The sequence below is a fragment of the Nasonia vitripennis genome (genome assembly GCF_009193385.2).
Source record: "Nasonia vitripennis strain AsymCx chromosome 1 unlocalized genomic scaffold, Nvit_psr_1.1 chr1_random0013, whole genome shotgun sequence".
Classification (NCBI taxonomy): Eukaryota; Metazoa; Arthropoda; class Insecta; order Hymenoptera; family Pteromalidae; genus Nasonia; species Nasonia vitripennis.
In genome coordinates this window covers 135,797-153,506 of record NW_022279601.1, presented here as the reverse complement: position 1 = coordinate 153,506, position 17,710 = coordinate 135,797, and the positions used below count along the sequence as shown (strand labels likewise).

At 32.0% G+C, this 17,710-nt stretch overlaps 2 protein-coding genes across 3 annotated transcripts; one reads left to right on the top strand and one right to left on the bottom strand.

Moving 5' to 3' along the window:
• Window positions 1-7,935: 7,935 nt before the first annotated feature.
• Window positions 7,936-13,116, bottom strand: LOC116415911. The gene is made up of 3 exons (XM_031921549.2): window positions 12,897-13,116; window positions 12,578-12,709; window positions 7,936-10,575 (listed from the first exon to the last, which is right to left on the bottom strand). The coding sequence occupies exons 1-3, from the start codon at window positions 12,987-12,989 to the stop codon at window positions 8,335-8,337; spliced, it is 2,466 nt and encodes an 821-aa protein (XP_031777409.1). The 5' UTR covers window positions 12,990-13,116; the 3' UTR covers window positions 7,936-8,334.
• A 650-nt stretch (window positions 13,117-13,766) lies between these two features.
• Window positions 13,767-17,110, top strand: LOC107981530 (probable WRKY transcription factor protein 1). 2 transcript variants are annotated; one of them, XM_031921553.2, is made up of 8 exons: window positions 13,767-13,863; window positions 14,071-14,201; window positions 14,285-14,543; window positions 14,632-15,070; window positions 15,104-15,142; window positions 15,487-15,614; window positions 15,875-16,091; window positions 16,166-17,110. In XM_031921553.2, exons 3-8 carry the CDS (start codon window positions 14,361-14,363, stop codon window positions 16,174-16,176), a joined length of 1,017 nt encoding a protein of 338 aa, XP_031777413.1. In that variant the 5' UTR covers window positions 13,767-13,863; window positions 14,071-14,201; window positions 14,285-14,360; the 3' UTR covers window positions 16,177-17,110. The 2 variants fall into 2 exon arrangements, with proteins under 2 accessions (XP_031777413.1, XP_016843048.1); XM_016987559.3 differs by having other exon boundaries at window positions 14,632-15,142; window positions 16,166-17,109.
• The last annotated feature ends 600 nt before the right edge of the window (window positions 17,111-17,710 follow it).

The following is a 17,710-nucleotide window of genomic DNA, read 5'->3' as shown; positions in this document are numbered from 1 at the left end:
TTTGTTGGCACAGCGCAACCGGATTATGACGACAGCGATAGCAATAATTACAAAAGGCGAATAGTCTCCTCGCTACTCAAATATGATTGCAACGACAGCATATTTGCTTTTGCATGTTGCTAGAATGGTTGCGTACTTTTTAAATAGTTACATTGTGCACGGCCACACCCACCGATAACCTAACAACTACGACTCCACGATAGCGGGATTACGACGACAGTAATAGCCGATTATTTGTTCATTAATAATGCCCTGCTTTTTAATTCTACATCTATCAAATATAACATCGCATTTATCAAGTAAATTAATATGTGGTTTGTACACTCACCGGACGATATAACTTTAAATATTTGGAACGTCAGCCATGACACCTCCCATGAGAAATACATGGGAAGTGTCATGGCTGACGTCACAAATATTTAAAGTTATTTGTTCGGTAAGTATACATAGCTAATATAATGGCACGTTTACATTTTTATTTCATAGGGTAACAATAAATATTAAAAATGATATAAATTCTTTCATATAAATAATCTTTTTCATTTCGGCTACCAAACGAAACGATGGAGCATTAGAGAGGGTAACAGAAATTAAAAAATCTTTCAACAACTCAAATAAGAAAATAAGCTCATAACGGTACACTTGTATCTTTATACAAATACTTCTAAAATTACTATTACAACCTATCCTCAAGATAATGATAAAACTTAAATTAATACCGTGCCTGGTTGTGCGGTTATTTTATCTAATAGTAGAAAAAAATTTGGTAGCACGGAGTTACAGGATTATGAGATCAGCGTATAACGTATTCTGAAGATGACGATACGACCGACACTAATACCGTGCACAGTCGTGACGATACTTTGATCCAATAATAGAACATTACTTGTTGGCACTGCGCAACCGGATTATGACGACAGCGATAGCAATAATAACAAAAGGCGAATAGACTCCTCGCATACTCAAATATGATTACAACGACAGCATATTTGCTTTTGCATGTTGCTAGAATGGCTGCGTACTTTTTAAATAGTTACATTATGCACGGCCACACCCACCGATAACCTAACAACTACGACTCCACGATAGCGGGATTACGACGACAGTAATAGCCGATTATTTGTTCATTAATAATGCCCTGCTTTATAATTCTACATCTATCAAAAATAACATCGCATTTGTCAGGTAAGTTAAATAGTGGTTAGTTCATCGTTAATATATTGACACAATAATAATTTGTTTCTTATCATAAGAAAACAATAAATAATTTGAATAATATTAATGGTTTTATAGAAATATTCTTTTTCTTTTCCGCTACCAATCAAAACGATTAAGCATTAGAGTTACTAATAGAAGTCAAGAAGTCTTCCTAAAATAAATAAATAAATAAACTAATAACGCATCGCTCCTTGGAACATAAAGCACATTATCAATTTTACCAAGTGCCCACCTGTCGTTATTATACATCTCAATCTCGATCGTGCCGATGCCTTTGACATCGCAGCTCTCATTGTCGCCCAGCGTTACGCTCTCGCCGCTGCACGGCGTGAAGGATGTAAACCAATCTCTCCGGTTAGTCAGATGTCTCGAAGCTCCGCTGTCAGTTATCCAGAAATCTCGGCAATCGATCCTGCTGAATTCCTCCACCACCAACTGAGCATTGCTGCCATCTGGATTCGACTGCTCGCCTCTAGTTGTTGCTATGAAAGCCACTGATCGCTTATTCGATGTTTGTTTACCTCTATTGGATGATCTTATTTTCTTTGGGCAGTTTCGAGCAAGGTGTCCAACCCTCTTGCAAGAGTAGCAGGTCAAGTTAGGTCAGTCTCGTTCTCTCTTCGCCTTTATATATCGTCATATTATTATTCTGCCTCGTGTTTACAATAAGAGCGGTGGTTTCTTCTTCGTTCTCACTAAGCCGCTTCTCTTCCTTAATTAAGCGCTCTTGAAGGTTGTCAAGTGTTTGGTCGTTCGAACTCACGCTATCCAAAGCGGTTACAAAATTATTGAATTTCGACGGTAGATTTCCGAGAATTTTAGACATGACGCCAAGCTCCGAAATCTTCTCTTCTAGGTCCTCTAACATACGAGCCATCTTTAACACCTTTGTAGAAAACTAAACCGCGGTCTCGGTCGGCTCCATTTTGCACGCATAAAACCTTTGCAGAAGACTCACCTTGTTAGCCGCCGATTTTTGTTCGTGTATCAGTTTGACCTTTGACCACATTTCGTATGCACTGTCACATGTGATAACGTTCTCTAGTTGGCTTGGCACCATTGAGCCAGCTAGCAAGCACATTGCTTTTGCACTGTTTGCTGCCCACGTTTTTTCTTCGGTCTTTGTCATATCATCTGGCTTTTTCAACTCACCAGTCACTACCCCGAACACACCGTTTGCCATGAGCGTCACTCGCATCTGGAATTTCCATAACTGATAATTACTCCCGTCCAACTTGTTCAGGTGCACCGGCGATTCACCGTTTGTTGCCATTTCTCGACCGTCTTCGCTTGCCACGCGATATCCTTACTTTTATAACAAAGTTTTTCTCACAGTCGGCTTTCACACCTCTTCCTGTCTCTCTTCTTTTACCAGCGTTAATGCACCACTGGGCCCATAACCTATTGAGAATTAGAGGAGACAGGGCGGGATAATAATTCAAATTCTGCTTTATGAAATCAGCAATCTTTATTCCGACACACCGAATATCATCGTCCTTGGACTCATCGGACTTGGTGTACACGAGGGCTTCCGAACTCCTATGCGTGTGCTCATATCTGTTGCTCGAGGCAGACTAATCGCTTGGTTAGACGCGCTTACGCGCTGAGCGCCGCACGCGTATACATAAACATATATATATATATATATATATATATATATATATATATATATATACACACAGGGCTTACACCCATATACATAAACACGCATACAAATACACGTATTCTCGAAACTTCTGACGGCTATTCCGATGGGATATCCCTAATAGTAACAAATACATTGAATATGCGCAAATCAAAGCCAGGAAAATGGGATTTTTCGTAAGAGTACTTCATGCAAAATTGGAAAAAATTCTATTATCAATATCTCGTCAATGAGGTATCCAAATGACTCGAAAATTTGTATTGGCTTTTTTTAAATACATATTTACGTGTAATTACAGTATGAATTTTTTTTCCCTGAATTTGTTGATTATTTCAAAATCAAGATGACCCTCCTTAGGTAGTTACAGGCCATTATTTATAAAAAACTAGCAAGATCAATATGCGCGCTCCGCGCGCTCTGGTTTATATTAAACATTTTTATAGGTTAGAAACAAACTATCACGCGCGTCCCGCCATCTATCTCGTAATCTTTTTGGCCAATCGACGACCAATCAGAGAACGAATAGAATGATGATTCCTCTCTTTTTTAGAGTAGGAAATCACCTCATACACTGTCTTACTACAAAGAAACAGTTTTATCGTAAAAAAGTTTTTGATCCTCCTTTGTTGAAAAATTAATTCTGGAAAAATGAAGCATCTAAAAACTATATCTGATCGGTTAAAGCACGATACATTTATAAATATACCTTGTATTATATATACTTTCTAATGTTTCTTTGAGAAAACAATGTGTTTTAATAGTGCTCTATGTTTATTCTGATAAACTTTTAAAATTATAATTATATCTAAATAATATTAAAAATTTCAGAAACTGTAGCAATTTATCTAGCATTCAGCTCCTCAGAAGAAATTACTTAGATTGGGAGGTATTATTTATGTACTTATTAATTTTTTTCATTTATAATCATTCTTTTTAGATGGGCTGCAGCATGCTGAAAGTAAGGAAATCGTTCAGACATGCGTGGTACTTTTGCCAAGGCTTTCCAATGATGTAAGCAACAAACGTAAAAATGATATTCAGAAAGAAGTATCAGGTCCAAGAGTCATTCAAGATAGTGTGATTGATATAGATACTGGTTCAACATTATTAGGTATAGTTGAATAATCGCTGTTGAAAATGAAAATGTATTTTTTATATTTCTGTGGTATATTAAAAAGTATTTTTGAGCATGTAACAATTTGGGAAAAGATCTTGTAAATTTAAATTGGATATAAAATAAAAAACCGCTGCCAATTCATTGGCACGTAGCTTCCTCCAAATTAATTTATGATCTCTATATGTAATATATTGTTTTAATATAAGATGTTTTCATGCATTTTGTAATTGTCTGGGCTAACGTTCTGCTGAAGTGCTTCATGCAGACTATATATTTCAATATGCGTAAATGACCTTGAGAATAATTATTTGTATGAAAAAACCGCTATTGTTTTGTCGTTCCTCGACGGAGGGACTAAAACGACGTGCAACGACACCCCTATACAAGGAAAAAAATTTTTTTGAGGAAAATCGATTTTTACATTTCGGCTGTTTACTTGAAAACCACTTGACAAAATCGTTTAAAATTTTAGCAGCAGATAGCTTTTTTATGGTAAATTACCAAATAAAATTTTAAAGCATTTGACTGCATTGTTTTAGAGATATAGGGAATCAAAAAATTTACAAAAAAAAATTGAAACCTTGATATCTTAAAAACCATAAGCGTTTGAAAGCTGCGTAATGAACTTAGCCAAGACACATAAAATATCTACTTTTTCCCAAAATCTTAAGGGCTATAAAGCCTTCGTACTCCCGTAATCGAGGCACAAAAATAACTCATTTTTTCCAGTTTTCGATTTTATACTGAAAAAATAAGTAGTCAAATCACTTGAAATTTTAATGGAATATCGTTTGACACGTGGCCCATCAACATGATTTTTTTCGCGAGGTTATAATGTTTGGTTTCATAGATATGAATTTAAAAAAAAAATTCACCTTTTTCATTTTATTTGCCGACCTGAGCAGTGAATCCCGAGGACCAAACGGGAAAAAGTAGGTAATTTTATGCTCTTTGTGATGCAATTTGTTTAGATTAATTGTATTTAAGCGATCATTAAAAAAAATGCAAAATATTGTTTTTAAAAAATCAAAAAATGGCCATTAAACGAAAACTAGTTGGCAAAATAAAAAAATAACTGCTTTTCCCGAGATCAGAATCAAAAAATATATATGCATGTCAAATTTTATTGATATTAATTAAGTAGTTTCAGAAATATTACGGTATACATACACATACACACACACACACACACACACACACATCCACACACACACATACACACACACGCGCGCACACACACCCACACACGCACACACACACACACACACACATCTATACGGACATTTTCTAAAAACACTGGATTTGAATTTCTAACACACCAAATAGTATATTACGTACCTAGGCCGGGAAAATATAGAATGTCCCAGATCGCATGTGTATTGCCGCCCGAGGCGAAGCCGAGGGTGGCAAACATGCGATCTGAGCATTCTTTGTTCCCGGCCGTGGTGCGTACGTGATTTTACATGCCCCGGCGGTCGGAAAGTGACTTTTCCCCGTCCGCGTAGCGGACGGGAAATGTCACTTCCCGGCCGCTGGTATGTAAAAGTATTTTCTAGAAGTTTTGAAGAAACTCAAAATTTTACTATTACAAAGCTTCCTCTAGGAGGAAGCAAAAGATTCCAGCGTTTTATTCAATTGTTTTTAGTTGATGATATATACTTTTGCAAAAGGGTACATTTGTTATAAAAATTTTCGTCGGCAAAAATATAAATAATATTATTTAAATAACAAATTCCAAATTGTTACATGCTAAAGTACATATTTTTAATATTTCCTGAAGATATGTACAAAAAATACATGTTTTTTTTCAAGAATAAATCATACATAATTTGTGCATTAAGGGGATGCGGAGCCAACGTGACCAATTGTGACCCTACCTCGATTCGTAGTTTACATTGTTTGCTTATAATATACTTTGTACTATTGAAAATCAAATTGATAATTGTTTGTTATTGTGTTACCGCGGAACACAAAGTTTTTATTGATCTAATTAGTAAAAAGCTTTATTTTATTAAATAATGTATTATAACGGCTAGCTTTAATTAATGATCAGCAGTCGTTACTTTGTTCTTTACGGCAGAAGGCCGGGTATAAATAATAGATTGTCGGGCGTGCAGAAGGCACGGCTCGGCCGACTCAGATTTGCTCACGCCGCTGATAGACGTGAGCCCGCGGAGGCGGCAGGGAAAGGATGCTAAGAACTTGAGTATTTCTTAAAATAACTTGGTTGTTTATTCTTCACTTCGAATACAGGGCTCGTCTTAAGGACGAAGCTACTGTTGTCGACTCGCCGAGTGAGAGGCAAAGGAGGTTCGTCCGGACACGGTACGAGAGAGAGAGAGAGAGAAGAACTGACACTTACAGTCGACGAAGAAGCGCCTACGAGCGTTGCGTCGGTCGCAGGAAGATCGCCAATAGCCGGCCTGGTAGTCGGTCGTCGCCTCGTAGTGCCCGGGGTCGGACGATGTCTCGTTGTCCTCTGCGTCGGACGATACAGTCGGCCGTCGCACTCGCAGCCTCTGGTTCGGATGGTATTGACACACCGAGTTGCTCGCGGAGCGCGGGAGAATATAATCTCGCGAGAATAGCTAGACGAGCTGTCAGGTGCGTATGTAAGCGAAACGGGAAGATGATCGGAGAAAGCTAGATGCGTGCGTGCAAGAGCAAGTCTCAACGGTCTCTGTTCTTGTTGACCAGAGGCAGCGAGCGCGCGGTGTTTCTCGCGCCGGCAGTGTTGCCGAATTTTCCGCGGGTTCCTATCGCGCTGTCTCTCTCTCTCTCTCTCTCTCTCTCTCTCTCTCTCTCTCTCTCGCACTTACCTGCGCGTCGTCTCCTCTCTCTCCCACTCGCACGATTAGTCGTGCGCCGCAGTAGCTAGAACAGATGTAATGTAGTATACATGATAATGTGTCGTCCGGGGAGACTATGACGTGCATTGCAATTATTATTATATTAATTGCTTGGCTCATCGTCATAGTATATGTAAGTGGCGGTCATCTTACTGATTTTCAGTTTCAATCGCCACCTTCACCTCGTGTCGTAGTTTTTGTTATTTGCAAAAATTATCTATAATTATACATATTCAAGCATTTGTGAGCATACATTTTTATAACACGCATCGCGGAACACAGCGTTTTTGTGCGATAAATAGGTTTATATATTTATTATTTAAGATCTAAATAAAATTTTGAGGTTAGGAAAGGTAGAATATTTCAACCAATCAGCGTGGCTCCGACATTATCTTAATAAATTTTATATGTTGTAATTATCTTTTTAGAAAACTCTTCAAGTGAAGGTCAGGATGAGAGCAACCATCTTAAGTTATCACAAAGTACAATATTTACCATGAGTTATTTGAGTGGAATACCTATTATTATTGATGGAAACATAATAGAAGAGCTGGATGATGCAGCTTCACATGATTTGTTTGAAACTCCTGATACAATTAATCCGATTTTAGATAAAAGTGACAGTAATACTTCTACAGAAAAACCAGATCATGTTGCTCCGCAAGTTTTGCTTGAAACTTCTGATGTTATTAATAATATTTCAGAAAAGATTGACAGTACTACTTCTGAAATGGTGGTTGTAGCAGAGAATCAATCAGATAACGTTAATATGGAGTTTTATTTCACAGATAAAGGTTTAACTAAAAAAAAAGAGTTAGAGATTTTAGAAAAGAATCTACATGGTAGTGTCTTTTTTTTTTATTTCAAAATCAAATAATTTTATTTTCTTTATCAAAACATATATTTAAATGTTAATTACAGATAAAGAGATAATTGAAAATGAAAACGTTAAACAGAAGATTTCAAATTCTTCTTTAACTGAAATCTTCAAAACTCTTCCTTTTGAGCCTGAGTCTGAAAAAGACTATGATTCGGATGAAACTAGTTCAAATTGTAGTGACTTCAGTTTTGTTAATAGCTCTGAAGATGAAAATGAAAACGAGGATGATGAAATCAACTCAGATGATTTGGATGGGATTGATGTTTCAAACATCATAAGAGATCCCTACTGAAAAAAGTCACGTGATTATCACGTGATTATCACGTGATAATCGCGTGATAATTGCGTGATATTTTCAACCAATTTATCACGTGATAATCACATGATATTCTGAAAAATTATTAAAAAAAAATTGCATTTTAAATTATTAATCTGTTATAATGTTATTACTTGTTATAAATGGAATTGAAATAAACAAGTTTGCATTACAATACGATTTTATTAAATAATTAATGTGATGCACATTATTAAAAGATAAATATAGATTTATTTAAAATATATACATGAATTATAAAAATAAATAATCATTGTACAGTACAAATACATTTGTAATCACATATTGAACTTAGTGCGAAATTACATTTGGTACAGGAATTATATACATCCCATCTTTCGTATCAATAAAAATACAAGGTTTTACAATGAAACTAGTAGGTACGCAAATTTTTTCTGAAATATTCGTAACTTCTTTCACTACATTTGCATATTTGTTAGGTCGCGTTTTAATGACTTCGCATACTGTTGATTCTACTTTACTTTCTGTGTCAACTAAAAAATATAGTATTTTTATGAAAGTTTCATCAGTCAGTTGAGCATAGTAATTACACGAACGCTTATTAATTTTTTCTGATGTAGCATATAAGCAACCATTTAGGACCATTTTTGAAAATATTAATGTAGTTTTTGCTACATTAAAAAGTAATGCTATATTTGGTGGCACAATATTTCCACATCCAAAATATGTGATACAGGATATTTTTAAAGTTTTTCGAGCTAACGGTGAAGTGATTTGTTGACAAAAATCTAATACAAGTTTAGAGCAATATGGATATAACCTGTTTTCTAAGATTTGTACTGTCCGTTGTATGTTTGTGTACCTTATGATTTGTAAAACAACACCTTTCGCAGAATGAATCGCTGTTAATAGTTTGTGATTTGCTGCTTCAAATGGGAAAGTAGAGTGTGCCCATAATGGTCCCCAATTATGAACGCTTTTGACAAGATGAAGCAATTGATGAACATTATATGTCATCGCCGTTAAAGAATACATGTCTTCAACCTCCGAAACAAACTTATATAACATTCCATTCGCTCTATTTAATTCAGAATATGTGATTCTCGTTCCCAAGCAAATCGATAGAGATTCAACTAATAGCGCCCAATGTTGCATTATTTTTCTGTTTGTTAGTACTGTATTTAAAACAGTTATACTATAGAAAAGAAGCCAATTCTCCCATTCTGTGGCTTTCCAGTTACTACGCTGTGATAATGGCCTCGATAATCTTCCGATTGCATGAGGAGCTTTGATTGAAATTAATAAAGCATCCATATATTGTATGTCTGGAACTGTTACATGTTGAAGTATTCTTTCTGTGAATTGGGACGCTACTCCAGCTAAAAAGCAGTGCATGTAATCAGGAGTAAATCCATCTATAATATTAAAATTTTTTAAATTTATAAGCGGTGATGCGTTTACAACTCCAAAAACACGTTTTTGCGTACGCACTGCCTCTCTTGCATGTTCAACAACTGATTCTGTAGTTCTTTCTTTTGGAAATGGAATATTAAATGGATACCTCATGGATCCACCATAATAATGACCTGGGTGCAAACACCAATCACAGCCATACTTTCCATTAAATAGAGTGGTACCATTCATTGGTGCACGAGCGACTGTGTCAACGCATGCAAGCAATGTAAACAATTTAATTTTACGATGTTGATTTTTAATCGTAGCCGATATTCCTATGGTTGATAAATGATTCATGCTTTCAACAAATGCATCGAGAAAAACTGACATTTCTGGTTTGCTTGTGCCAAACCATAAACCAGTAACAATAGTACTGTTTAACCTTTTATGAATTGGAATTTCATTTAGCATTATATAAATAGGCCAAATAGATACATTCGAAGATTCAAAAACTGGTGCACCAATTGTATTGAAGACTGCTGTTGCGTACGCATGTCGATCAATTGTATTTAAGTTATTCAGAAAATTTTTATAACATTCCCCATCATAAATATCTTTTATGACATTTGGTTCGTGAATTCTTTCGGACACAATATAATCATAATAATTTTCGTGACTTTCTATGTAATCACGAACAGCATTCGATGGATTTACTATAGCAAAGTAACACGCATTCGAAGGATTAGATACATCTATTAAGCTATTACAATTCTCACAGTTGACAGATTTATTTGATTTTTCAAACGTACCTATGTACATTGAGCAAGTCAGACATACTGCGTGAAGAGTTAAAGTATTTTCATTCTTGCATAATTGATCAAATTGATATTTTGATTCTGGTAAAATATTCTTACCACATAATCTATTTACAAACTTTAATAAATTTAATATTCCTGTAACTGATAATTTATTTGACACAGAATACTTCAAAGACATCAACAGTAATTCTGCTGGAGAACTATCAACAGTTAAATTAAGAGATTCAAAAAAGTTTGTATCGTTAAACAACTTGTTAAAACCGTTAGAATCTTCATTGTCGTTTCCTTCTAAAATCTTTAGCAGTTCTTCATCGCTCGAATAACTCAATATATCAGACTCATCATTAGTATCAGTGACCTATAAAAAAAATTCTATTTATTCAATTATTTCTTCATATTAAAAGATGTTTTTACTTTAAAAATCAATTTTAGGTTAAAACTTGTTATGAAAAACAGTTAAATTTTTTTTTTTTAAATACAAATTTATAAAACGTGATTGATATGAAATTGAATTGTTCTAATTTCTTATACAAATGTTTATTACCTCAAATATTGTTTTCCCGCAAAAGTTAAACAAAAAGTTCTTATTTCCCGAAAAGTAGGAAAATAGTATATTGTGTACCAACGGCGTAGAGTGGGCTTTTTTAGGTCGAGTGTGGAGTTTGCAGTACGAGTCAAGGCGAGGGCGTTTACGAGCCGCAAACTAGTACTTTTACGCCCGCTACTCGAAATTAGTGGGCGTAAAAATACTTTTAAGCCCGCTGCTGCATTTTTTCGCCCGCCGGTCGGAAAACGACTACTTTACCCTGCTAAAAATAGTCTATAGGGATCGATTGAGATCAATTAAATTATCAATAGATTCTATGCTAATTCTAAATACCATTTTTTGTATGAGGACTCGATTAAAATTAATTAGAATCAACGGAAGTCAATAAATTTTAATACGGAAAACAACAATTGAAGTAGATAGTTAATAGCAGACATTGATTTCTATTAACTTTACTAGTCCTTTTTTCTATATAATTTTATCGATTCCTATTAATTCCTATCAATTCTATCTAATTTAATCGAGTTCTTATGTAAAAAAAGGGATTCAGATATAGCTTAGAATTCAATTAATAATTTAATCGATCTCTATTGACTATTTTTAACAGGGTAGTCCCTAATTTTAGGTCAAAAAAACGCGAAAATCGTGCATGTGTTAAAAAAAAGTTTTTTTTGTCCGCTAAAATAACTTTTTTCCTCGCCGGTCAAAAATGAGTCACTTAAGTTTCATTAATAGGTACAGAAAACGCGAAAATTGTGAGTGTGTTACAAAATATACTATTTTGCTTGCTTTTCCATTAATCGGGCAAAAATTCTTTTTTTGAATTTTGAATAAGCCTCAGACGAACACGAGAGCTCAAAACATCGTCCGAGTTTAAAAAGGCACTTCCCTCTTGTTGCGCACCGTACTTTTTTTTATAAGATAAATAGGCCCTTTTTCAAGCAAATCATGAATTTTAAAAAATTGTAATAACTAAATATTTTTAAAATTTTGGAAATTTTTTAAAAAATTTTGAATGTTATAATCGTTTCAAGAATTTTGAAAATTTAAAACTAAAAAATTTAAAAAATTTAAGAAATTTAAAAAATGTTTAGTACTAATAATTATAATAATTTTGAAATTTTTGAAATTGTTAAGGCGACAGATACACCATTAATAGTCAAAAATTGAAAAATTAAAATATTTTGTTCAAAAATTAATAAAATGACAAATATTATGCATGAATTATAGGCAACTTTTTAAAATTAAATTCTTTTATAAATTCCCACATTCATAACCTGAACATGTGTATTTCAAGCAGTTCTATTAGTATAAAAGTGCCCTTCGAAGCCCAAATCTTAAGTAAGTCTGCGGTAGCTGAAAAATGAAAATTCTGACATTTGGCTTTCGAAGAAATGTCATACTTGATAATATGGCACATATGAACATGGTTTTATGTTTCTTACATTATTCTTGAATATATTTAATAGTTTAATTCATTTTTTAAACAATTTTGGAAGAATATAAAAAAAAAAATTTGAATTTTTCATTTTGTGACTATTTAAGGTGTATTTGTCCCCTTAAATATGCTGGCATTTTTTTCTCCCTTCGCTTAGAAATACTTGATTTCCTATTTATTTTAATCCATGAAAAAGGGCCTTTTTCATGCACGTATGCACGTATCATAAAAATTTGTTTGTTCCAATTGTTTTTAATTTTATACGCTGCTGTATACTTTATGATTGTAGTGTATGACATAGCTATATTTATTGTAATTATAAGAAACAACTTTGCTGTAAAATGAAATGTATCTTAAATATTTAAATAAACTTACTACTTGTAATAGTCTTGAGGCTCCATAATCGACTGACATTTCCACGTTCATATCCTCCTCATTATCAGATAGTTGATCTGTATTCTCCAATAAGTCATTGTTCGTTGCATCAGGAATATCAGTATTTGGAAACTATAAAATTTATAAAATTTACATTAGGGCAGTTTAGTTAATATGTGTACAATTTTCTTAAATCACTCTCTTGCTTTTTTTTTTAATAGTTAGGTTATGGAGTAGCAAAAACAAACAAAGTAGAATAAATAAAATGCTAATCTAAATATTTGAAAATAAATAAAACAATATTACTTTTAATACATACCAATGTATTTTTTATTGTTGATCTCATTTTTCTTCTTGCATGGTTAGTAAAAGGTGCATTACTAAATAAGTATTTCTTTTTTTCTTGTGACATAACTTGAATTTCATAAAATATTAGTTTTAATTTTTGTAAGAAAGAAAATATTTCTATAAAAAATACAACTTTGTATTTTCTATAACATTTTAAATAAGTATACAAGTATACTATGTTTATAGTTATAGGTACACTATGTTCATACACATATATATGTGTGTGTATGTATATATATATATATATATATATATATATATATATATATATATATATATATATAATGTTAATCGTCGCCGTTCCTTGCTATTCTTTTTTACGTGCGAGGGCCCTCTAAGACGTTAAATACTGAGTCTATGATCTGCACGGAATTTATATATATATATATTATATATATACGTATACACACACGTGCACAATGCATATATATTATTTTTAAAAAGTTTATTGCAATTTTTTAGGTGCAAAAAAAAGTAACGTGTAATATTTACTTTAAATATATGAAAAAATCTTCTTAAATATAATTGTGGGATCTGTAAACTTAAATTAAAATATTTAAATTATAAACATAAATTATCCATAAATGTACATGTATGTACATATAAATGTTTTGATAAGTGCAAAACAATTGCACTTGAGAATACTCTGCTAACATCCGTACTGAATAGAAGAATTAGTAATATGAGTAATGCAATAAAATATGCATTAGTAAAGTATCTAAAAGACAATGTAAGGCAAATCGTGAACATTGATCTTATAAGTATCAATAACAAAAATGAAGCAAGTTTCAAGCCTAAGAGTTCCACTGATTATGATCCGAAGCAAAAGTATTACGTAAAATGGTATTACTGTGGCGATGAAGGTGATGCGTGCAATGATGGTGAAGAGTGCGAGCATCCATATGATTTATATTCTGTTTTCATTCTTTGTTTGGATGGTAAGTTATATAGATGATATAGATGCATACATAAAATACAATTTAACTTGGAACGCAGAGCAAAAATTAACCTGAACAAGGTTAACTTTTGCATATTTGTACTTGATTATTAAGTCAAGGTTAACTGTCTTACATTTATACTTAATTATTAATTTTTGATAAATATATCTTATTAGTAAATATCTCTTTATCTCATTTTTGTTGTAGCGAGCAAAGAAAATATTGAACGAGAGTTACAAAACAAAAGAAAACCTGTAGCTAATAAAAAGTATGCTTCTACATCAACTGAATCAGACGATGAAAGAAAAGTAGTTGATGAAGTCGAAAACTTGAAAGAAGTATGTGTATTACTTCGTATTTTGTATGTTTTGAACTTTTACACGTAAATTTATCTCAAACATAATTTCTCTTTTACTTTAAGAAATCAAAGCAGAACGAATCAAAAAAAAAAATCAGCTATAAATGATAGAAGTAAAGCAATATTAAAAAAATTTGAGATGGCTTTTACGATGCCAACTTTTTCTGATTCTTGTCAGCAAAGTAATGCAAATACGCAAAAAGATAAAAATTTAACTAGTCTGAGTACATTACCATTGAAAGAGGTCCGTGTAGATCTAGAACATATAAACATTCCTAACAAATATACACCAAAGCCAGCTAACATTAATAATACAGACAAGGTAAAATAGAATATGATGTAATATACTTGAAATTTTTATTAATTTTTTTTTAATAAATATCTTATTGCATATCATTTATAATAAATAGCAAACCAATGATGCCAAACAACAAGCAGCGTCACCTAGAAATTCAGATGCTTCTACACCACAGAGCAGTCGATCAAGTTCACCTTTGTCAGTGCAACGCACAAAATTTAATTGCAGGCGTTCTTTGAGTTTTGAAGAGTTTTTATGTAGCACATCTCAGAGAAAACAACCTCCAAGCCCACTACCTTCACAGAATGACAGAGAACCTCTGACTTTGCGATCTGAGTACGAGAATACTGACAATAATGGAAATGAAAACAGGAATAGCATAGCTGATGATAATCTTTCATTATCTTTTAATGATGACAATGATAATAGAATTGCACCTAGTAATATTGACGCTGAATTAATGCCTTCTCAAAGAAATGATGAAGCCGTTAATAACAATAATGCTAATGAAACAGCAGCTAATGGAAATAACGAGAATGATGATAATGAACATGATCAAGTTACCGATGCTGATAACAATGAACATGATCAAGTTACCGATGCTGATAACAATGAAGAATTAGGTGAGAAAAGTTATTTTATAAATATTATAACTAAGTAGAAAAATTAAATGTGAGATCCAACCCGATATAATTTTTATATTTAATATTGATATATTTTCATAATTTTTTATTTTTATTGATTTCCTAATATTTATTTTGAAAATAAATACGTATTTTTTGTATGTTATTTTATATTTATGATTTGATATTATTTTAACGTTAAATAATAGATAACAGCCATATAACCTATATTTTGTTTTATTATTTGCACGGATAGTACATAAATAAATCTAAATCTAAATCAAAATCAATACTTTTATTACTTCTATAATTTAATATATATCACACGAATACTTTATTTGTAGGAATTCAACGAACATACAAAAGAACAAATGAATTTATTCTAGATTGCATTTTTTACTATGAAAATGCAAGAGAAGGTGATGCATTTCAAGAAAAGCAAAAACGTTACACAGTTACTGAAAATGGAGAGGTTATATTACTTTTTATTAAAAGATGATGTACTATATGGTCAGAAGGAATATTTTGGTGTGCGTTTGTAAATCTTCATAAATGCTTATTATATTTTGTTTTAAAAACTAACCTTCTGGCCTCTATAGTGCACAATACATACTATTCCTGGATGAAAAAACATACTGAGTTTTTTATAAGGGATTATTATAACAATTATATTTTTACAATGCTTTTAATATTTTTTAAAATTCATGTTGTTTAATTTTATGTTCATTATTGATATACCTTGGTGAAAATATAAGCATCGATAGGACAGTATGGGAATTTATGCATGTAGAGAAGCCATCATACTTCATCGTAACTATTGCTAAGCATCTTTGGGGTGGACACTTGCGCTTAGCTAATAGAGCATTTGATCTAACTAACGGTGCAAAGAATATTCCAGGCAGATCTCCGGTGAAACTAGTAGAAAAAAATTTACTACGACTTCTAATTAGTGAATATTCTTCTATAAATTTGCATTATAATTAATCAATAATAAATATGTTACATTTTTAAAATTTTTTTTAGGTTTGTATTAGATATGCTATTCGTAATTTAAGAGCAGCTGAAATAAAAAAAGCGATCGCCGAAGACAGGGAAGCTAAAATCAACCGTATTAAAAGAAAAAAATTGAGGTACAATTACCAAGGTCCGTAGTAGAAATGTTTTTTTTTAACATTTACAACTTTCTTTTGTGAAGATTAAAAATTTTTATGATTTAAAAATGCCAAAATTATAATTGAAAAAAAGGTATGCTTATTAATATAATTTTGTTTTCTATAAAATAATAATCTGCGAATTAAGGGGACAGATACACATTAATTAGCCAAAAAATAAATGGTTACAATTTATTTTTGTATTTATCTTGAATTGTTTAAAAAATGTATTATAGAGTGGTGTATAGGGAACTTTGGAACACACTGTCGATAACAAATAACAATTTTTATGTACACTATATACTAGGTATGGTCTACGAAGCTTAAAATCCATACATTTTATTTGATTCTGTTATCGCATACTAACTAATCATTTTTATTAAATGTTTATCATTTTTTATAACTTTTTATAATTTTTATATTTGTCAAGCCTTTGTTTTTGCTAGATTATACAACTTATTTAAATGAAATTAATTATTCCCTTTAACACTTAGCATTTTAGTAAGTCTGTGGTAGCTAAAACAATTCAATTTATTGATTTTACCCTCAGAATACATGTACCTTGTATATGGTATCTATAAAAATTGTTATTTGCTGTTTGCAACGTTTCTAAGTTTTGTATCACTTTTTAATACATATTTTAATCAATTTTTGATACTTTAAAATATAGCTGTCCCTATGAGATTTAATAAAAAAGATTAAACTGAACTGTAATATTAATTTTATTTACGTTTAACGTAACCAAAAGTCTGATCAAAGTAATAAGTATAGATGTAGGTTACGACTAAAAAAAATATATTTTTTGTATTCTTGCTGTTGAAAAATAGTATTTTCGTTAAATGATGTATAAATATCAATAAAGATATATTTTAATACAAACTTGTGTATTTCTATTTCAATTATAATAAGTAATAACATTTTTACTAATTATTAATTAAAAATGATTTTTTTAATAATAATTTAAAATGCAATTTTTTTTGAAATAATTTTTCAGTATATCACGTGATTATCACGTGATAAATTGGTTGAAAATATCACGCGATTATCATGCGACTATCACGTGACTATCACGTGATTATCACGTGACTTTTTCAGTAGGGATGATACACCACCAGTCAAGTTACCAGAACTTTCTTGTAAGTAAATAATTTTAAATAAAATTATTTTCAATTTATACTATTTAATTTTTTGTATTTATAAATCAACTTTTTTTAGTATTGGACGAGAATGATTCTGCTATGATAAATGGTACTGCAGTGTCCGCTGATATAACAAATCAATTAGGTAAATTTTAAATTATTTTATAATAATAATTCAAAAGGTTATTCAGAAAAGAATTTGGCACAACATTTGTTCTGGAATGTGCACCAACTTTCCAGTCGAGTTTTCACATTACTGTTTTCAGATTATCATGCTC